We start from the raw sequence: 23,812 nt of genomic DNA, 5'->3' as shown, positions 1-23,812 counted from the left end.
TTTTCATAAAAACTTAACTAAGTTGGTAAAAAGATACTATGATACAAAAAGGCTAAGAGAAAAAAATATAATAGTCTAAACGCAAATCAAGCGCATGTTTTTATTGAACGGGGCTTTGATAATAAAAAAACGGGGCTTTGTGATGAAGATAAATAATTTTGCTTCTTTGTTACAAAAGTATTGGCCTAAAAATGTAATTGTAAAATAACCACCCATTTGAATTTTTTTCCTTGAAATATAATTATATTCTGTATTTAGTTTTAAAATTAAAATGATTGCGAAGTGATTCTAACACGTGGAAATGTGTTTTGAATAAACTGACTGAAACAGCAAAATAACGATTTTTACGTGTCGCCGAAAATTTTTTATAAATTTGAGTTTTTTGCCTCAATGTCTTTCTATAACCCATATGTAGTTCATGTGGTGTTTACCATTCGTTTTTGGTTACTCCCAATCCCAAGTGCATAAAAATCAAAAAAAAATTTTTGTGTGTGTGTTTTCAGATAATTTTCAGTAATTGACATTTCAATCTTATTGTAATCTTGTAATGTTTCAAACAATTATTCCTGATTAAAAAAGACATAAATTCATTAAATATTAGCAAATATACAAGAACAATTCAAAGGAACGTGAGAATTTATAAATGCAAACCAGGTAGTTGATCATAGGCATCATATCTAGCAGAAGTCATACCAAATACTTTGTTGGGTATCTCAACGAACAGATTGTCAATCTCTAAGGCATCAAAGTTATGTGGTATAACATGGTACTCTGCACAACAAGTGCAAGCTGAGAAATAAAAATACCTGGAGGGCAAACCAGATTATAACTCAAACCAAAAAAAGATATTATAAATTCTTAGCATCTTGACAGTTTAGAAAAATACCTTTGGACAGTATGGATATGCGTCTGCTAGTGAAAGATTTGGACAGGTTAACTATCACTAAAACAAAGTTTAAAAACAATTTCCCCGGACCTAATTGGATAATTTGTTGCAAACAATCTGACGGCTTTATTTTTCGCAACAATCCTACGGCTATAATTGCCGACAACGTATAACCAGCAAGAACTGAATCTGATAGAGACCGAATATATACTATAAAAAAATTCCTAATATTAATATATTCGACTATGATGAGACAAATGTGAGCTGTAACCTTAGACCATTAAAAACTATAGACCCGGCCTAAGCCTAATAATTCTAATCTTAAAGTGAAGCCAAAAAAAAAAGTTTGCGCATGACGTCAGTTTGTGGCAAAAACTTTTTTCGATGATAAGTTTGCTCTTGCATTTGCATTATATTTTTTGATTATCTTCAACTATGGTGCATTCTTGCTGTGCATATAACTGCACAGAAAGACATAAAGCCGGTGCAGATATATCATTTCATGGGTAAGAGTTTATTTTAAATAAAAAATAATTTAATATGACTACTATGATGTTATTTATCTATTGATTATTTAATAATATTAAGTATGATAATGTTTAGTCATATTAATAATATGACTAAATATTATCATATTTAATATAATATAGAAAAATATCAATATATATATATCTATATATATATATCTATCTATATATATATATATATATATATATATAATATATATATATATATATATATATATATATATATATATATATATATATATATATATATATATATATATATATATATATATATATATATATATATATATCATCATCATAATTTATCATGAATTATTATATACATTAATTTTAATTATATACATGATTAATAGATGATTAATCATCTATTTATCATGTATATAATCGATTATATACATGATAAATATTTATCTTTTATTAATAGGTACGTAGAATTCCGTGTTTTACGGAACCGATTTTTGTGCCAAAATTCTGTTCCACGTTTTTTAAAGTCCGTTCAAAGTAAGTGTGGTAACAACGTGTTTTCTAGTCTTTTTTTTTAGAATTTAGTATCACTTTAGATATGTTTTAAAAATTGAAATAATTATACTTTCTGTTAGTGTTTGCTGTTTTTGAAGTTACACTCATTTATATAAAGTTAATGGGTATCAAAGTTTTTGATGTCGATTGTTCGTTAAATTCCTATCGAAGGAGGTAGTGCGTACTATTAAAACTATTTGCGTTTGTTTTTATATCTATTTTCTATATTCTTGCCAAATTTTATTGCATTATTTGGATGCACACATTCATTACTACAATGCACAAAAAAGGTACATAATTTCGGCAATTTTACGCCTCATATGGTAGAGGGGGTCTATCGGATACTTCATATTAATAATATTATTAACTTAATATTATTGTCCATACTTTAATCAGTTTACTTTCAAATTTAATTTAAATTTTAAGTTAAATTTAAAAATTTTTGATTAAAAGGCTTAATTTATACTTCAGGTTCTAAAGTGTAATTTTAATCTAATTACAATATATTTGTAGTGTACTTTAATAATGTTTACAAAAATTTAGTAAAGTCATATTTTGTCAAAATATAACTTTACAATAAATACTTAATTACTCATTAGATAAAGTTTTAATGTACATTAGATTACATAGATAAAGTTTGTTTAATGCAACAATGGTAATAATATTTAGAATTAATATTATAATGCCTAAAGAAATGGCAAAAAGAAAAAACAAGATTGGCAAAAAAAGTAAGATATCTGAAAGAGATAAGAGAATAGGTAAATTTTATTGTGTTTCTTGGTTCTTTGTTTATTTAATTTTAGCATTTAACTATTGTGTTTTATTTGTGTGTGTGTGTGTATATATATATATATATATATATATATATATATATATATATATATATATATATATATATATATATATATATATATATATATATATATATATATATATATGTATATATATATATATATACGAATAAAACACAATAGCTATATCTTTATGTATGTATGTATGTGTATATATATATATATATATATATATATATATATATATATATATATATATATATATATATATATATATATACACACACACACACGCATTATATAGATATAGATAAAAACACATCTACCAAATTTGGGAGTTATGGCATCAATTTGTATTCAATGAATTGTTAGATGATGGCCAATTTATAATTTTTAACAACTATTGTTACTATGTGATCAATAATGTGGGCGAGTAGTTGAGGTATCGACTTAGGTTCTATGTACTAATATTAAGAAGAAGAAGGTTCTATGTACTAATATTAGTCTATGTATATGATGATGATGTTGCTTGAGTGATTTAATATTAACAGATGTATTTTTCATTTTTTTAAATTGTTTTGTGTTAACATTTTTTGTAACTTTATTTATTTCATCAATTTAGATCGATTAGAAAAAACAGTTGGTTAGTTTAATTTTTCTTTTTTTTTTACTTTTTTATTTGATGTTAAATTTATATTGGTTTCATGCTTTAAAACCTTTTAGCAAAGTTTGTTTGAATGTCAAAAGTTTATTATCAAAATTTGTTGAAATGTGAAGTTAAATTAAATTTATTGGTTTCCTTTTTTTAGGTGATCTAGTGCAGCGTTTAGGTGAGTAATTGAACAAGATATGATTTTTTACGTAATTTACTTATAGGTATTAAAAGTAAATTACCAACAAATTATTTATGTATCTTTCTTGTTTATAATCATATTCTTAATAATATTTAGCTATGTCTAGTAACATATCAACAACTGTTGATAAAATTTCAAATTCTTCGAATACCATTGGTAAGATTATATAATATATTAAAATATTTTGCAATATTTTATGTTTTATATGTAATACCTGAATTCAATACTATTAGTATTACTAATAGTAAGGTTATTAGTTTCAGTTTTTTGAAATGACTATAAATTGCATGTTATTTGTAGGTGTCTTATATTTATAATATATTTTTTTGTTTAACCTTCGGTGACATCTCCATCCGCAACTACTAGTAAGGTTTTGTTTAATTATTTGGATTCAAGATAAGATAATACATCATAAAATACATAACATTTGTAGATGTATTATATGTTTATAACACTATGTCCGTATTACTTTTTAGTCATACCTCCATTGGCTAGCACTGGTAAGGTTCTATGTAATTTTTTACTTGGGATTTAATTATTACTTATCAAAAAAATTATAAAACGTATACTATTTGTATTTGTCTTATTTGAATAATATTCTTTTTTGTACAACCTTTAGTGATATCTCCAGTGTCAACTACCAGTAAGTTTTTTTTTTGTTATTTTGTTGTAGTATTTGACTTCTTAAACGAATTATGTTATATTTAGTCTTTTTTTCAAATTAACTCTTACAATTCCTAATATTTCTCTATTGATTTTTGCTTGTAGAACTTACATATGAGGACTATAAAGTTTTCAGGTCAAAATATCCAGGACCATATTCCAATAAGTCCTTTGTGAACTGGGTTGCACATGGTGGGAAGGATAGGCCATTATTCAGATGGCCTAACTTGACACCATATTCAGTTCCTAGGGCAAGGGCAGATAAATATGAAAATAGGAAGATCTGCCAGCAGAAGAAAGTTGGAAGACAGAAAGGACAAAAGTAAGTATAGGGACAGCACCGAAAGACGCAGAAGTGAAGGAAAAGAAAGTGAAGAAAGTGTATATAGAGAGCGAAGGCAAGAAAACAGATATAGAGGCAGAACAGAAGAAAATAGATATCAAGGAGGAAGGAAACCGAGCGACTATGGTGGGGGAAGGGACAGAAGCATAGGTGGAAGAAGCAATGGTGGCATTGTAAATGTTTATAATTGTAGATAATATTTTACTTTATTACTCTGTTTTATTTAACTGTTAATGAAAACTGTATTGCTGAATCTTAATAAAATAAAAAAAAATTTACAATTTGGTTGCAAAATATTAACCAACATAGTTTAATAAAATTATTAAGTTATTATAACAAGATAATGTTTTTTTAAAAAGATTTCTTATAGTTATTTCTCATATACATAAAATATATTTGTTATATTTTATATATATGTATAAATGAAAATATATTTGTATTGTATACACACACACACACATATATATTGTATGTATATATATATATATATATATATATATATATATATATATATATATATATATATATATATATATATATATATATATATATATATATATATCTGTGTGTGTGCATGCATGCATGCGTGTGTGTGTGTGTGTATTGTATATTATGTATTTGTATTGTATATTACATATATTTTTATATATGTGTTGCTGTTTCTAATTAATTAAATTAATTCATAGTTAACTAAAAAAAATAATTGAAAACTTTGCTGTTGACTCACTTTTGTTTGCAACAGGTATGTATTGTTTGTCTAGTATTACAATTCTGCAATGGCTTATAGTAGTGTAAGTAGCGTATTTGAATTTTATTTTTACTATTATGTTCAGTTAAAATAAGTTTTCTAATTATAGGCAGACTTAACCAAATTTTTATGTCTGCCTTTAATTAAGAAATGAAAATGTTCTTTAGGTTAAAGTATTTAAACTTTTTGAATATCGTTTTATATTTACTATGATTTCAATACTTAATAAATTTTTTCCCCCTAGCTATCATGGGTCCCAAAAAAAGTATTGTATTTTATGGTGCAGCCAAAAAGTATTTAATTGATAACTTCTCCTTGCCTGTTCAAACCAGTGAGTGTATGAATGGACACATTCTTTTTGTCTATGTCAGTTGCAGGGAATCAGCAACTAAAACTTATAATCAAGTCACTCAATATTTTAGAATCATAACATCAAAAAGTCAAATTGAGAATTTAGTAAATAAATCGAAAATCTGGGCAAAACTTTTTTTTAGGATTAGTTATTATGAAATTTTTTTGGCCTTTTGCAGCAAGCCTTTTGCAAGCTCTAATATTGCTAATGTATTATTATTAGCTTCAACACCGACAATACAATCATTACAGTCTACAACCAGTAGTTTAATTACAACATGTTCTTTAATTGTAACACCTCACCAAGGCAGTGTTTCATCTCCACCAAAGTAAACAATTAAGCTCAGCTTTTAGTGGAAATGCGTCAAATAGATATACTTCACGACAGGATATGACACCTAGGAGAAAAAAACTAAGAAGTAGATTGTCTTATTTATCTTCAAATTTAGCTAGTATTTGCACAAAACACCGAATCGAGATAGCTGAAGTGAAAGCAAAATTAAACACTATGCCATACAAATTAAAAGTTTTAAGGCAAAGTGTTAAAAGAAAAGAAGACGTTATCAAAGGTTTAAGAGCAGAGGTTAGAGACTTAAAGAATAAACTACAAACATATTACTACAGTAGACAAATTCGAAATCTTATTGCTACTAAAAAAGCAATGAAAAGTAAAGAAAGAGAAAAGTTAAGAAAAGTAACTCTCAACCATAATGCTGCTATTAGTACAAATAAAAAGGTCATTACCAGCTTAGAAAATGATATGACCCAGATGGAGGAGGGCAATATACTTAATACAAATACGTCAGATGATAAAACTTATCCATTGCAAATGCGAATGATAATTTACAGCATGTTATTGTCTAATGTCCCAACAAATAACATACCATTTCTTGTTGAGAAAATGGGGCAATATTTTGGTGTTGTTTTTTCTAACATTCCTCACCGAATCACTGTTGAGCAAATGGCTCGTGAGCTAGGCAGTATCGCTGACCTGCAAGTAGCAGAATGGGCTATTACTAATAATCACCTTACATTAGGGTTTGATGCAACAACGCAAGAAGGCGTTCATATCAATAGTATTCACCTAACATCAAAAAATAAATGCCAGGTTATTGCTATCGACCAATTACCAGGTGGGACAGCAGTTGATTATGCAAACCATATATGTAATGAAATAGATCATATTGCTTTAGTTTATTCGTAACTTTCATTTACAACCCTTTGAAGAGTGTCGTAGTTTGATTATCTCAAATATATCAAACACAATGTCCGATCGAGTTTCGGTTAACCATCTTACAATAAAAAAACTCGGTGCAATCTGGGCTAAAAATCTGAATGAGTTAAACTGCCATTTGCACCCTCTTGATACAATTGCTATTTCATGTCGTTCAGCATTAAAGTCTCTGGAAACTGAAACTTGTCAATTATTTGGATATGATTGTATGGCAGTCAAAATTGTTTTAGCTATGAATAAGATGAGGTTTAAAGATGTGAAAGGGGACCCAAAAGGATTTGTAAATTTTTTAGAAAATAACAAACTTCCACGAGGTATCATTCCAAGGTATCGTGGTAACCGGCTTCACATTCTGTTCCAAACTTGTTTCATTTTTATAAAATACTATAGTCTATTTATGAATTTTTTGAAAATCGGAACAGTAAAAAGAACAACTTTACAGAAGGTTCTACGAGAAGCATTTTATAATACAACTGCAATAAAACAAATGTGTGTGCTTGCATTATTTGGAAAACTTCTTACAGGACCCTGGATGACTACGTTTTATGTATGACGCCGAAAATGCAACTTTTGATCATGTTGGTGGTATTGCTCTAGTTAAAAAAATTGTGCAAACAATTAAAAGTTCAAAAGTAATCCTACTGCTCTATTTACCAGAAAAACAGATTTCTTTGGAAATATTCTCAAACCAAATACTTTACAAGTGATTACAAAGACATGCACAATTGATAGCTTATCGCCATGACTAAGGCTTGTCTTGTTGCAATAGAAGAGGTTTTAAATCGTCAGTACAAGCGCTATTTTTCCATTACTATTACAAAGACACTTAAAGAGGAGACAGCAAGTGCAAGACTTCATAACATAGATAGTGAAGAGTTAATGGGAATGTTCAGTGCTGCAAAAGGAAGATCCCCTAATGCATCAATTGATTATATATCTTGCAAATTAAGAACAAAAAAGAATAGGACAGTGGATTATCTTGAAAATCTCGACGACTATTCAAGAGAAAATGTTATTAGGTGGGCTATGCAGGAGGCAAGAAAAAAAAGACTAAAAAGTCGACTGCAACATGCTGAAATTAGGGCTGAGATTTCTCAAAGACAGACTGAAAAACGCCAAAAAATGGATGAAAAAGAAAAACGAAATTTAGAGCGACAATTATCTATACTTACTACAAGTGAAATTTTGAATTTACATAAAAACTTGTCGACAAAGCAAGTTGCTGATTTAAATAATGTTATGTTAGACAGAATTGTTGGCAGAAATCTCTGCCATCAATGGTATGATACTGAATCAACAATGGCAATCATGTATGATGGCAGAGTTAAAAAACTTAAAAAAAAACAGACAGATATCATTTACTCTATATCATACTGGTCTAAAGATGAAACTGATTCTGAAGCTGTTGATTATTGCATGAAAAAATTACAGTTGGTTGCTGATATTGTATCAGGTGAGTTAATGTTTTCGTAATTCAAATTAATCGCTGTATGTGAGCATATTAATTGTACGATAGCAAAGTATGCAATGCAAGACATAAATTAGTTAAATATTGCTAATCTGGGTCATATCAATTTCATATTTTGAGCATTCCGAATTTTCAACAAGCAGAGCATCCAAAATAAATGTACAGCGAGTAGTGGAATCTGCAAAATAAATATATATCAATTAGTAGAACTTGCAAAATAAATGTACAGCGAGTAGTGGAACTTGCAAAATAAATGTACAGCGAGTAGTGGAACTTGCAAAATAAATGTATAGCAAGTAGTGGAACTTGCAAAATAAATGTACAGCGAGTAGTGGAACTTGCAAAATAAATGTACAGCGAGTAGTGGAACTTGCAAAATAAATGTACAGCAAGTAGTGGAACTTGCAAAATAAATGTACAGCAAGTAGTGGAACTTGCAAAATAAATGTACAGCGAGTAGTGGAACTTGCAAAATAAATGTACAGCAAGTAGTGGAACTTGCAAAATAAATGTACAGCGAGTAGTGGAACTTGCAAAATAAATGTATAGCATGTAGTGGAACTTGCAAAATAAATGTACAGCAAGTAGTGGAACTTGCAAAATAAATGTACAGCGAGTAGTGGAACTTGCAAAATAAATGTACAGCGAGTAGTGGAACTTGCAAAATAAATGTACAGCGAGTAGTGGAACTTGCAAAATAAATGTACAGCAAGTAGTGGAACTTGCAAAATAAATGTACAGCGAGTAGTGGAACTTGCAAAATAAATGTATAGCATGTAGTGGAACTTGCAAAATAAATGTACAGCAAGTAGTGGAACTTGCAAAATAAATGTACAGCGAGTAGTGGAACTTGCAAAATAAATGTACAGCGAGTAGTGGAACTTGCAAAATAAATGTACAGCGAGTAGTGGAACTTGCAAAATAAATGTACAGCAAGTAGTGGAACTTGCAAAATAAATGTACAGCGAGTAGTGGAACTTGCAAAATAAATGTACAGCGAGTAGTGGAACTTGCAAAATAAATGTACAGCGAGTAGTGGAACTTGCAAAATAAATGTACAGCGAGTAGTGGAACTCGCAATTTTTTTGATAGACGGCTCTGGCTTACGTTCACGTCGTGTCTATTGTTAACAATGATTTCTATTTAGTTTCATTATTGGAATTTAATATATTAATCATTAACTAAAAGCCAAGACTCAAATTAATTCAAATATTATTTTAAAACAAAAAAATATGAAAACCCACACTTGTAAGGTGGTAATGTGTATTGTGTTTTGTATTTCAATATATTATTTAAAGTCATTGCTTTTTTTCTTTTTTTTTTTTTTAACAAAATTTTAAATAAAGTATTTTATGTTTTTTTAGGTTGGAGGGGGTGTGGACACACCCCCTTGCCAATCAATGAGTGTGCAGCTTTGTTTGTTGTAATGTTGTAAATTATAAATTTTATTGTGATGATTTTTAAAAAGCCTTTTTAATAAGAATCAAAATATTTATAATGAATCGTTTTTAATAATAGGGTGTGTTAAATCATTACCCCACATATACCCTAACTCAAAAAATGAACCTCTCCTATTTGGTGGCAGTCTACATGGAAATTATAGCAATTTATTGTATATGAAAATTAATAAATTCATTGAAAAATTGATATTTTATTAATAAAAATTTCATTTTTTGCTGTTAAAAGTGTCGTTTGGTTGCCCCCTCAGCCCCTGAATACGCCCGGTGACTATGGACCTATATAAATTTGTAGGTTACTATTACATCTATCTTTTGATACCAAGTTATAAGCATTTGGATAAGAATTGACAAAGTTATTAAACTTTTAGTGCTTAAAAACATTTTTTTGACCACACTTTCTTCAACAAATCCATATATCAAAAAATCGGTACTAAAAACGACATAACTTTTTATGGAATTGTTCGATTTTGATAATTTTTTCACTTTTACAATATTGAATCGAAGCTCTTTCTAATGATATATAACAACCAAGAATTTATCTAATTTAAAATTTTCATGGCACGTACCTATTATTAAATTATGATGAAAGATAAATGGCTTATCATATTTATACATAGTAGTCATATTAAGTCATTTTATTATGTCATAATAATAATTTTTGTTGTCCACTATTATTATTAATAACGACTCGATGGTATTTTTATTTTGGATTTCTGCAATTTTGGCCGATATTGATTAATCCTAGGATATGTTTTGATTTATGCTGATATTTGTTTAAAATATTTAATAATTATATATAAGTGTTATTTGTTGTCTTAAACTTAAAAGTTCTTTTTTCTTGATAAGAAAGTAAACATAATATTATATATTTATAAATCTTTTTTATAACTTTTTTTAATACTTTAATTGTTATAGAATTGTCAATAGAATATATCATTGATTAGAACCACATCCATTATGTTTGCCATTACATTACTAAATGTTATTACTAATATGTTGCTATAAACCATTATATTGCTATATGTTACTTTTTGATAAACATGCAAAAAATATTTTTTATTTATTAATTATATTTTATGTTACAGATTTCCAAAAGATTTATTGTTACAAAATAAATGGATTTCTGCCATGCGTAGAGAAAACTTTATTCCGACAAAAAGTTCAAAAATTTGTTCTAAGCATTTTACACCAGATTCATATGTTGTTAGTGGTTGGAGTTCAAAAAAGCAACTTAAAAAGGAAGCTATACCAAGTGTTTTTAATTTTCCAAGTAGTTTGGTGAAGAAAATTAAACCTAGAAAACCTCCAGCTAAAAGAAAAATCACAAGTGAGAGTGAAATTAATATCAAAACAATAAAAGATGATACTTCATCTGAAACTACCCTGGAAACAGCCTCCTTAGACAGAGCTAAAAGACAGAGCTGCAATACCTTTAGGAATTTAAAAAAAATAGCCTTAGAATCTCCTCTAAAAAGGAGAAAATGTTACCTGAATGATTTAAAAAAACACCAGTCTTTTAATATAGTATTGAAATTAATTTCAAAGCAAGAAAAAAAAATTAAAATTTTGCAGCAACGAAATCGGCGACTTCACAAAAGAGTATCTAACTTACAATCTTTACTTAAACATTTGAAGGAAATGCAAATGATTGACGAAGAATCCTCCCTTAAGCTTTCTGTAAGTGATATTTACTAAAAATATAAAGTAATAATCTATGTGAACTTTCCATTCAAAATTTTAATTAGGTATAGGTAATAATTTCTTAGACATTTTAAAATTATTTAATTTTTTGTAGGACACAATGCCTGCTTCTACAAAAACTGTTTTTAAACAATTACTAAAATCCAAATGCACTAAAGAATATCCAATGGAGTTAAAAAGCTTTGCTCTTACCCTAAATTTTTATTCTCCTAGAGCTTATTCATATGTCAGAAAAACATTTACTAAAATGCTTCCTCATCCAAGAACACTTCAAAAATAGTATCAAAAAGTCACATGCGAACCTGGATTTCAATCTGAATCAATTAAGGTCTTAAAACTGAAAGTAGCAGAACTAAAAGAAAAAGGAAAATCATGTATCTGCTCATTAATGATTGATGAAATGGCAATTCATAAAAAAATAGAATGGGATGGTGACAAGTTTTCAGGGTAGGTTGTGTTAATACAGTTAAGTACAATTATATATGTACACAATAGTGGAAAGTTTGTGTTTGTTTAATCAAAAAAAATTTAACTATAATTTTAGGTATGTTGATATTGGTTCTGAACTTCAAAGCGATTCTGAAGTTGAAGCAAAAGAAGCAATTGTGTTTTTGATTAATAGCTTAAACAATGCGTGGAAGCTACCAATAGGCTACTTTTTAATTAATGGAATCTCAGGAGTTCAAAAAAGTAACTTAGTAAAAATGTGTTTAAAAATATTAGAAGAAGCTGGCGTTACTATAACAAGTTTAACTTTTGATGGTGCTTCGGCAAATGTTAGTATGGCTAATCATCTCGGAGCTGATTTATCAGTTAACTCTACTTGTACATACTTTCCACATCCAGTTACAAAAAAACCAATTTTTATTTTCATGGATCCTCCGCACATGTTAAAACTTATAAGAAATACATTAGGTTTGCACAAAATAATGTTTGATAGTAATAATGAACCAATAAAATGGGATTTTATTGAAAAATTAGTAACTATTCAAGAAAAGGAAGGCCTTCATTTAGCGACAAAAATTACAAAGAGACATATAAATTGGTTTCAAGAAAAAATGAGTTCAAGCTAGCTGCACAGACATTCAGTCAAAAAGTTGCAAATGCAATAGAATATTTACGAGAAAGTCAGCACTTGAAAGATTTTGAAGACAGCAAAGCAACAGAAAGATTCATTATTGCTATTAATAACATTTTTGACATCTTAAATAGCAGAAATTTGTTAGCAAAGAATTTCAAGTCTAGTTTACAACACTATAATAAAGAAACTATTTTCAAAAAAATAAAAGAATCAATAGAGTATTTAATAACACTTAAATGTGCTAAAAATCGAGAACCTCTGCATTTAAGTCAAAGTAAAACTGGTTTTATTGGGATGATTGTAAGCCTGAAATCATATATGGGAATATGGAATTATTATGTTCAAAATGGTAATTAAAGTCTTAGGTATATTTCAGCTTATAAACTATCTCAAGACCATTTGGAAGTTTTTTTCAGTGCTTTAAGAAGCCATGGAGGATATAATAATAATCCCACAGCAAAACAGTTTCAAGCTACCTACAAAAAATTGTTGATTCATACAAGTGTTTCAGGTTCTTCTCAGGCAAATTGTATTTGTATACACTGTTCGTAGCTCTATTTTTATTGAAAACAGAGAGCATATGTTTGATAATGATGTTCAATCTAATCATTTGGTTAATTTAGTCAAAATGATAAGCTTTTATTATTGTAACGTTAGATTATACCACCAAGGAGATAATTTGAATAAAGATTGTAAGAAACTTCGAAGTAAATTAACTAAAAGTATTTTATTTTGTGGTCAATAAATATATATATGAAACTTTTTTATATTTTTACTGTCTATTCAAATCGAGTGTTTTTAATTGAGTAAAAAATTTTAAAAAATACATAGTAATAAATGTTTTTATTCTTTAAAAGAAAGTATTCAAAATATTTTTAATATTTTTTTTTAATGGAAAAAAATTTCCTAAATATTTTGAACTAAAATCCTTTATAAACAAAATCCTATTTTATACTAAAATCCTACATTATTTGCGTTTTTGCCACAAAGTGACGTATATGCGCAAAAAGTTTGGCTTCAATTAATTTCAAAAAGCCGCGTCTATAGTTTTTAATGGTCTAAGGCTGTAACCCAGGCTTGAAGCAGTAATTTGTAAACGTGGCCTTTAACGCGTAGAAAGAAAAATGCAGCATTCCAAACAAACTGTTAGTATTATGTACTGCAGTAGTGCGGCTGGACAATTTCTTTCTCCCGTAGTTGTTTCTAAAGCTCCATAGTGCGGACACGTGGTGCCTGTATATATCATGGAAGTATATTTGATATATCAAAATCTAGTTAGTTTTACTCTAGAACATTACGGCATTGGTTCACTGAAAAATTTACTCTTAAAATAGCAACTCTTACAGGAATGAAGGTCTTTATTGGAGATATTATAACTTCACACTTTTCGTCTGATATTATTACAGCATGCTCGGAAAATAATATCTGTTTTAAAATCCCAAAATATCTTAATATGAAGTTTCTAAGGAAAGTTATAGGACCCAAAAGTCTTTTTAAATATCCAGTTCCAAAAAGCGATGTTGTTGTTCTACCTATTTCATACATATTGCAACATCTTCAACCCCCGAAGACAAATAATAGATATCAGCTGCAGTTCGCAAATGTGAAAAATATTGATACACTCCATTAGCGTATGTCTCACGTATATCATCACCAGATGTCAGAATAATTCCATAAATACTTGATTTTAAAGCATTTGATTTAAGAACATTAACAACTACTCTTTCAAGCATTTGTTTTTATAACGAATATCCTACAGCAGTTGAGATAAACTACATAGTACTACTTAATTACTAGTCAAGATTTTTTTTTTAATATATGTTTGTTGTTCATATAATAAGAAATAGAATTACAAAGAAACGTTAAAAAAAAAAAATAGATTTATAAAAAAACAGGCAGGGGTTAACGAAGATACGGATGACTAAAGTCACCACAACCTTTGTATGGACCCCCTATGTGGGCTTTACAAATTAAAAATAAAATAAGATAAGTAAAAAATACTTCGTATATCTCCAATACAATTAAAAGGTTAAAGCCATAAATATTTACATTATATCAATATAATTTTAGCAATAGTCATTTAAATATACTGGTGACTCTGTTAAATATTAAAATAAGAGCCAAGTAAAACAAATAAAAAACTAAGAATAATGGAATTCGATTTTAAGTTCAAAAAATCAAGAAAACCATTTATCTATTTTAAAAATGTTAATTTTTATTACAAACTTAAAGGAACTTAACGGTTTTACAGTATTTAAATTTTTTTGTTTTTTGAAAAGTGTTCCATAGTTTTGGTCCACGGTATGGTATTCCATATTCAGAATACTTACTAATAATTCTTTGCAATTCATTGGTTTATTATTAGAGAATATTTTTTGCTATTATATATTTTTTGTAAACTTATTACTAACTTTTGTTTTCTGGAATAAAGCTATTATTATATTTATACTTAAAATTTAGGTGTTGGTAAATATTGATTTTATATATATTTATTGCATGTTCATTTTTTTTTCTTATATAAAAGTCTGCAAGTATGTTTTTGTAGATAAAATTTTTTTTTTAAGTTTTGCTGGTTGAGTGCAAACCCTTGTAGTTTTGGAATAGTAAATGAGACATTGTATTAGGCCAAAATATACTATTTTCAGACTTTCTGATGTTACATACGGACAAAATAGGTATATCAAACCAATTGTGTTACTAAATTTTGATTGAATATAATTTATATGGGAAAGCCATGATAAATTTTTATCAATAAGAATTCCAGAGAATTTTATTGAATAATTTTTACTAACTAGTGTCTTCTTCTTCTTTTTCTTTCGGCATTTCCGGTTTAAGGGTCGCCACAGCGGATCAAACTCCTCCATCTAGCTCTGTCATGAGTGTCCTCCACTGACACACCAACCACTTTCACATCATCCACCACTGCATCCATAAACCTCCTCTTAGATCTACCTCTCCTCCTTTTACCTGGAAGTTCCATCTCCAAAACCATCCTGCCAATATAGCTCTCCTGTCTTCTCTGTACATGTCCAAACCATCTTAACCTTGATTCTCTAACTTTATCTCCAAACATGCTACATGTGCTGATCCTCTAATAAACTCATTTCTGATTCTATCTTTCTTCGTCACTCCAAATGAGAATCTTAACATCTTCATCTCAGACACCTCCATCTCCCTCACTTGTCTCTTTGTTAGTGCCACTGTCTCCAGTCCATACAACATAGCAGGTCTCCTTTCTGTCCTATAAATCTTACCCTTCATTCTAGCTGACACCCTTCTATCACAGATCACACCAGAAACTTTGTGCTATCCACACCACCATGCCTACACTCTCTTCTTTACCTCTCTTTCACTTCCTCCATTACTCTGTACCCTCGACCTAAGTAGCTAAACTCGTTGACCTTTTACTAACTAGTGTATCATTTAAAATCAAATCGGGTGTTCTTTTGTTTTGTCTACATTGAGTGAAAGTTTATTAGCCTTAAACCATTAATCAACATTCTTTATTTCAAAACTCATGTCAGAATATAGTTGATTAATGTCACAGTTTGAAACGAAGAGATTTGTGTCGTCAGCAACTATTGTTGAGTTGAGTTTTGCTAAGGCATTATTTAAATCATTTATATAAATCAAGAAAAGCAATGGACCAAGAATTTACCCTGTGGAACTCCACATAAAACGTTTTGGTGTTCTGATTCTTTTCTAATAACATATCATTTTCTTTCAGCGAGGTAGCTTTTAAACCATCATGTTTTATTTTTTCTAAAAGAATGAGGTGATTAACTGTATCAAATGCTTTTTATAGGTCCATAAATAATCCTAAATTAGAGTGAAGTTATTATTTTCCAACCTTTAAGTAACTTGGTCTACTATTTCAATTGTTGCGTGTTCAGTCGAATGGTTTTTCCGAAAACCAAACTGTTTTGTGTAAAATAAATTATTTTCATTAAAATGGTTATAGATTCTATTATAAATTACATGTTCAAATATTTTTGAAAATACAGAAAGTAATTATACAGGTCTATAATTAGAGATTTCAGATCATTATTGTTGTAAGTTAGACATACTTTTGCCAATTTTAGTGTTTTACTACAACTGAAGTAAAATATCCCTTCGTTTATTAAAAGTTTTATAATATGGAATAAAGGTCTGGAAACGTAATTGTTCAGACTCAATATATTATTTCATAGTATATTGCGCGCAATATACTATATAAATTATATTGCTTTTATAAAATGGTGACAAAGAATATTTATCCTTCTCTCCACGAACAAACTTTCTTGACATCTTAAATAGCTTCAGCAAATGAAGTTAATACTGACTAATAGTTCTCAAAAAAGGCTTTGGGAAGCTATTTCACACTTTATAACAAAAGAAATATCATTTATGAAAAGAATTCTTCTAAACAAATACTCCTTTCTTAAGATGAAAAGATTTTTTTTGGTTGGTTCTCACTATTTTCATCAATGACTTACTTTTGGGTAAAGAAAAAGTTTATTTCTTATATTAAAAAATCACAAAACCATTTTTTATTGCTTCAAAATTATTAAACGGGGGGTCCTAATAAGCTCTGAGGGGGTCGGAAAAAAATGAAAAATAAAACAGCCCCAAAACACCAAAAGAATTTGGTGTAGTTAAGATTTTTTTGTAAAGGATAGAGCCAATGTTTGTAAAGTATTTATTTAACTCATTCAAGATTTGAAATGGACCAATAATAGCAGTTTTATTAAAATTTATTCTTTTTGGTAGTATAGCCGTATTTATTTTCTTTCTTTCCATCATATCGTTGATTTCATTCCATGTTTTTTTGGCAGCGAATTTTATTTTTTGGTATTTCTTTACTATAATAGTATTTTTTAGCTATCTTGAAAAGATTTTCGTAAAAGCATTTATATTTTTGTAACTTTTTTTATTATTGTTATTATTTTTTCATTCATCCAATATGAAATGGAATCATCAGGTTTAAGCAGCTACAAGTAAACCACAAAGAATCTTATGTTTACTAAGAAAAAAGTTTTACTTATCTAAACACTGAAATGGTAAAGAATTAAACACTTCGCTGGTTAGACCACATCTGGAATTCGCAGTTCCAGTGTTGAGTCCAGGTAATAAAAACAATATCAACGACCTAGGAAAAATTCAAAAACGAGTAACAAAGCTAGCACCTGAACTAAGACATCTAAGTTATACTGAAAGATGACAAAGTTGGTCTCACAACTCTGGGAACAAGACGTACAAAGGTGATCTTACTGAGTTTTTCAAAACAACAACTGGAATTGATAAGATATTATGTTATAAAGAGCTTCATAAAGCTTCTCCCCAAAGTCTAAGAGGACATTCAATGAAATTTAAAAGAGAATTTGCAAAAACAATCCTGAGATACAATTTTTTTACAAACAGAGTGATACCTTATTGGAATGCTTTACCTGAAAAATTGGTTTCTGCAATGACAGTAAATTCTTTTAAAGCTAGACTAGATAAACATTTGTTAACGGCTGTTAAAGTATAAATTTTAAACTTTATGCTCCGCGACAATAGTCGTTACAGCAGCTTGTATTAATATTACTATTTTTAGTTCTGATTTTCAAAAGTGTATTGTAAAGTTTTCGTTTAATTTTAGAAAATTTTATAAGCTTTTTATCCATTCAAGGATTTAATATTGTTATTATTTAGTTATTATAATTCATATGGGCACGTTTCGCTTTAAATATCAAGAAATGTTTGTAAGAAATTATTAAATGTTTTATTTGTGTTATCACATTTAAAAACCTGAATAAAATCATAATGAGATTTTAATTATAAAAAAGTAAAAAATTATTTTTACTAATAAGGTATAAAATAAATTTACTTGGTAATGTGCATTAAGGTGTCCCAAAATACCCTAATGCACATCATTTTTTTGTGCGCTATCTAAAACTTGGTTCTTATATGTATAATGAATAAATACATCAAAAATATTGATCTCAGATAAGTGTAAGAGCGTGGTGTAAAACGTGAAATTTTAAATATTGGCAATTGTCATATTTTTCAACTTTTTATTATTTTAAATGGACTTGCAATGAAAAATGGATGAAATTTGGTCATAAGCATGAGTTTGTAATTATTCTTTAATAAAGAAGTCATTTTTTACTTATTACTTTTATTGTAGAGTTGTTTTACTGTCATATGTTATTTATAAAACTTTGATTTGTTTAATATACATGTGATTTAAAATGAATTAAACATTTTTAGTTTCATAAATAAATAAGTATATTCAAAAAAAAAAGGGTTGTACAAACAAAGATCAACCAAAAATGGACAAGAGGATAGGAAAAAGTACACTATTCAAAGCGATTTAAGTTGATCTCTATATCTGTTAAATATATCTTTTTTTTATTTTAATTTTATATTTGTTATATATAGCCCCGCGGTGCTCTGTGACAATAGGTCTTGTCACAGAGCACCGCGGAAGTGCATTTAACTAGGAAGTTCATGCCTCCTTCCTTACCATGACGCGAATATGTGTCAAGAGTTCGTTTCGAACCTAAATTTCCTGCTTCTAAAGCAAGCGATCTAACCACTGCGCCACCGCCGCATATATCTTATCAATGAGCTTCCAGTTAGGCAGCTGCTTTGTGTCAGAATAAACGGGCAATATTTTCACTTTAAAAAAAATAATCAAAGTAATTTTAACATCTAGTTTTTATCTAAGTTGTTTACCTGACTTATTAATGTAAATATACATTTGAATAAAGTTTCTTTTATACAGTCCAAGGTTTTAATCCAGCAGAGAAATTATTGCCTGCCCAACAAAAATAGGAACTAGTTTGTGAGGATAGAGATTAGCCAATAGGTGTGTAACTTCGCTGTAACTAACATCTGGATAAAAACTGGTTTTAAGTTCAATATTGTCAAAGGAAGGTCTGTTAGTTAAATTTTACAAATAATTTTTTATGCAATGCATTGACAATTAACTTTTTTAGTAAACTCATCTATGTAATATTTTTCACAGGATCCTTAGACTCACGGAAAAATATAATAAAATAAAAGAATTGAATTAACTAAACTGGCGTACCACCCAAGCAAACCGGACTCAGCTTAATTAAATAAAAATAGAAATAGCTTCTTTAACATATCTGTTCCTCAACTAATAAACCTGATAACGAAAGATCGGAGAAGAACAGAAAAGGCAAAAATAGAAGATCTAGCAAAAATAGGAAAAGAAAAGGCAAAAATAGAAGAAATAGAAAAATGAAATATGAAGCTCAAAGATCTGAAATTTATATGACTATGACTGCACAGCAATATGAAGAGCTTAAACTCAAGACTCTGCGAAGAAAGAAAATGATAAGAAAAAAACACACGCAGCTGAGAAAGTCCCTCATAACAAGAAGACGACTGTGCAAGCGTTTGACATATCCAAGAAGTCAACAAACAAGAATAGCACAGACGGAGGTTAAGATCGACAAAACAAGTTAGAAGAAGCTGCGAACGCGTTTGAAAATTCTAGTTCACGCGAAGAAAGTACTGATTCTGACTATGTGTCCAAATCAAAAAATCAAAAATAATTTTAGAATTAACACCTGATGAAATAGTTAAAGCTACTTCTGCTGTTAATGTGTGGTATAGAATTAATGTTAGACCCAAGGCTGCTATGATTTCTGCTATCTGCAACAAAACTAGTGTTTATTTGAATGAAACAAATTTATCAGGATCTACACTACACAGAAAAAAGACACAGAATTAATGAAAAACTTGGTAATTATTACTTACTAAATGAATAAGTATATTTGTTTTTTATCTTTATTGCTTTGAATATATAATTTAATTACTTTAGGTAAAACACTATTGCAGGACCTTGTTAATGTTTTAAAAGGAAGAAAATAATACTTTATTTTGATGGGAAACTTGTTAGACAGCTGGACAAGGCAAATGATCTGACAGCTACCTGTGAAAAAATTGCAGTTAGTTTAACAAGTCCAGATTCGAAATGTTGCGATGATTTTTTGCTTGGCATTGTACAGGCGGAAAATTCAACTGTGTCAAAACAGGCTCATTTAATTCTCAATCTCTTAAAATACTATGATATTGTCGACAATACTTTAGGTGATTGCTGTGACAAAACTGCATCCAACACTTGAAAATTTGCTGGACCAGTTACATTCATATCTAACATCCTTAATAATAGTCTCATTTGGTGCTGGTGTTGTCACCATATTATTGAATTACATATTAAAATTTGATGACTGAACTGACATTAATAATAGCAAGTCTCCAAGAAGAGAAATTTATGTGTGTTTACAGAAGACCTGGTCAAAATTTATTGATAAGATTGACACCTCATTAGATAATCTGGTTAGGTTTAATTGAACTTTTTTAGAGGTTGAATGACCTATCTGTAATATAGTCAAAGCAGGATTAAAGTTCGGATAAACTGTGCAAAACAAAAATGTTTTCAAGAGAAGAGACTACAAAAATCATTGTCATATTTATGTTTGCAACCTTGGTGGACATGTTTTTGTTAAAAGAATTCATCAGCCAGGAGCTTGTCATGAAGCAAGGTTTATGGCAGATGCAATTTATTTGCTTACATAAGAAATGACAAAATACATCTCAAGCACCATAAATGAAAGGGAGAAGAAGATGGTTCAGACAGCCTCTTTATTTATATCTCTGAAATACTGTCCTTGGTTCTTCAAAAGCTCTTTGAGTATTAAAGCCCCAGTTAATGACTTACCAGCTGTCAAGGACGTGTTTAATTAAAGTAGAGTATATCCTGAGCTTACTCAATCACTATTGAAATGCATGCAGAATAATACCTGGCATATAAGTATTATAACAGCTTGTTATAATGTCTTTAGCTGTTAATGATGTTGAGAAAGACAAAAAGATAAAAATATTGAAAAAACTCTTATAGTTTCTAATTTCTAAAAAGTTCATAAACGGAAAACCTAAAATGCCTGTAATCACACCGTCTACAATACTATCAAATTTAGTTGGTAATCAGAACTGGATTTTGTTTCGTCTAGCCCATGTTACCCATGCCCAGGTTCAGTTACCTGAAAAATGGAACTTTTCTCTTATTTTAGTTTTGTATTGCTTACAAAAAATATGAAAGTCACCAATGAGTGTGCATAAAGGAATATAAAGTTAATCCAAAACTTTATTATGTCATACCAAAATGAATAAATGAAGTAGAATGTGTTGTTGGTTGCTTCAAACCACAGAATATTGAATAGAAATTTTTCTAAAACCCAGCTAAATCAGATTAAAAGAGCTAGTTATATTTTTTCAACTTTCAGGCGCCAGACATTCAGCTTAGATTGCCGCTATAAAACTAATGGAAAAACGACTACGGGAAGTTACAGCTACTCTAAAGCCGTTACTTTAGCTTCAACCAAAATACTGACTTATGATTAGCAAATAACTAGTCGTAGTGATTAAACAGAGTTATTCGCAAAGCGAATAATGATAGCAAAATCGAACTCATAAAAAAAAGTTTTTTTTTTATGAGTTCGAACATAAGCTTGAAGTAAATATCTTTGTCAAACAAATGTGCTTTGTCATTTCATTCAACAAATTCAATTTAAATAATATCTTACTCGCAAGTTTCAAATACAAGTTTCACTTAAAAGTTTCAATCTTGTTTTCTTTGCAAAAATGGTAATTTCAATTTTAATTATTAGACGGATTAATTGAGATTTAAACATTACGGGTTTTTGATCGCTACATGTTCTCTAATAGCAAGCAATATCTTAACAACAAAGCAAGCATTGTCGGAAGAGCATTGTACCTGTATAGTTACGACTTACTTCAACGATTTAGTAAAATCAAAACATTGTTTAAAATTAGAACTATAACTAACAAAAATAAAAATAAAAAAACACGACAAAAAATAGATTTTATGAAAATATTCATTATTAAACGCCAAAAAAAAACTTTCAAGTAAAAATGATTATCTTTAAAAAACATTTATATGTAAAAAAATATTTCACTGACTTGTCTTTTGAAAAATTACTAAAAAGCATTGTAAAACAGTTAAGGTACACTCTTAATTAAAAGGTGTTAAATTATTCTAAACAGGTGGGCAACACGAGGACACACCGAAACGGTGTTAAATTAAACCTTTTTGATGTATTTCATGCTATACAACTTTTTAGTATTAACTTACACCGTTTTGATATATTTCATGTCGCACACCTCTTTAGCGTTAATTTACACTGTTTTGTTGCTTATTTTGATTGTTTTGATTATTTCAGGCTAGTTTCAAACAAAAAAAACATCTAAGAATTAACATACATACACATCTGAGAATTAACATACACATATTTAGTTATAAAGTACATAAAAATATATTGCGGTTTTTGTTCTACCCATTAAAAAAGTTTTAAAAAAATGTCTTGATGGTTCATTTGCAGTTAACAATTTCAATAGTTGACTTGCCTTTTTGATAAAGGGAGATTTATTTTTGATAAAGGGAGATTTATTTTTGATAAAGGGAGATTTATTTTTGATAAAGGGAGATTTATTTTTGATAAAGGGAGATTTATATTTTAAATATAAACTACCAACACTCCCTAAAATGATCTTGAACTAGAAGGATACTTTAGGTTAAATACATGAAAAAAAATATTTTGGCGTGTATAATACCAAAAACCTTTTTTGGGGGGCAACCACATTACCTTCAATGCATAGAAGATATTTTTCTCCTTCATAGTAACCTTCAAGCTGCATGTCAGTCACTTAGGACCGTTTCGAAGTGGTCTCTCATGGAAAGAGGGGGGGGGGGGGTAGCAAAAATAAATAAAAGAGAAAGGTCCTTGATATTTGACATGTGCCAACTGTCCTTCAAAATTTGCTAACTCGAATGCATATAACAATTTTGAATACATATAACAACTCGAATGCATATAACAACTTTGGGAAAGGGGGTGGGACACCCCCGACAGCCCCCGTTTTGGCCGTTGGGACAGCCCCGACGGCCCTGCAGCCACTGGATTTTGCTTAAGAAGTTGTGCAAAGATTTTAAAAGTACTTTGTTTTTGTGTTATTTAAGATAATTGGAAGTTTCGAATTAGAAGTTATACTGTGTAGAAATTATTAAACTTATATCTAAACAAAACTTATACATACTGTGTCTAACTTTTATAGCCGATCAGGCTCTGTCTCTCCCATGCGTCTGCAAAATTATATACAGTTCGTAATTG

The 23,812-nt window shown here is 29.0% G+C and overlaps 1 protein-coding gene and 1 long non-coding RNA gene across 4 annotated transcripts; both read left to right on the top strand.

The window, feature by feature from the left end:
* Positions 1 to 113: 113 nt before the first annotated feature.
* Positions 114 to 13,445, top strand: LOC136079779 (THAP domain-containing protein 1-like). Of its 3 annotated transcripts, none has more exons than XM_065796155.1 (4): positions 114 to 1,392; positions 10,930 to 11,521; positions 11,640 to 11,992; positions 12,090 to 13,445. In XM_065796155.1, the coding sequence occupies exons 1-3, from the start codon at positions 1,322 to 1,324 to the stop codon at positions 11,823 to 11,825; spliced, it is 849 nt and encodes a 282-aa protein (XP_065652227.1). In that variant the 5' UTR covers positions 114 to 1,321; the 3' UTR covers positions 11,826 to 11,992; positions 12,090 to 13,445. The 3 variants fall into 3 exon arrangements, with proteins under 3 accessions (XP_065652227.1, XP_065652229.1, XP_065652228.1); XM_065796156.1 differs by lacking the exon at positions 114 to 1,392 and adding an exon at positions 5,198 to 5,325; XM_065796157.1 differs by lacking the exon at positions 11,640 to 11,992 and having other exon boundaries at positions 12,090 to 13,414.
* LOC136079071 (uncharacterized) lies at positions 2,595 to 5,022 on the top strand. The gene is made up of 6 exons (XR_010637923.1): positions 2,595 to 2,690; positions 3,346 to 3,366; positions 3,533 to 3,553; positions 3,674 to 4,077; positions 4,197 to 4,220; positions 4,346 to 5,022. It is a non-coding gene; the product is annotated as an uncharacterized LOC136079071 (long non-coding RNA).
* Positions 13,446 to 23,812: the final 10,367 nt, after the last annotated feature.

Source organism: Hydra vulgaris, chromosome 04, assembly GCF_038396675.1.
Source record: "Hydra vulgaris chromosome 04, alternate assembly HydraT2T_AEP".
Classification (NCBI taxonomy): domain Eukaryota; kingdom Metazoa; phylum Cnidaria; class Hydrozoa; order Anthoathecata; family Hydridae; genus Hydra; species Hydra vulgaris.
The sequence above is the reverse complement of the archived record's forward strand: the minus strand, read 5'-3'. Positions and strand labels throughout refer to the sequence as shown.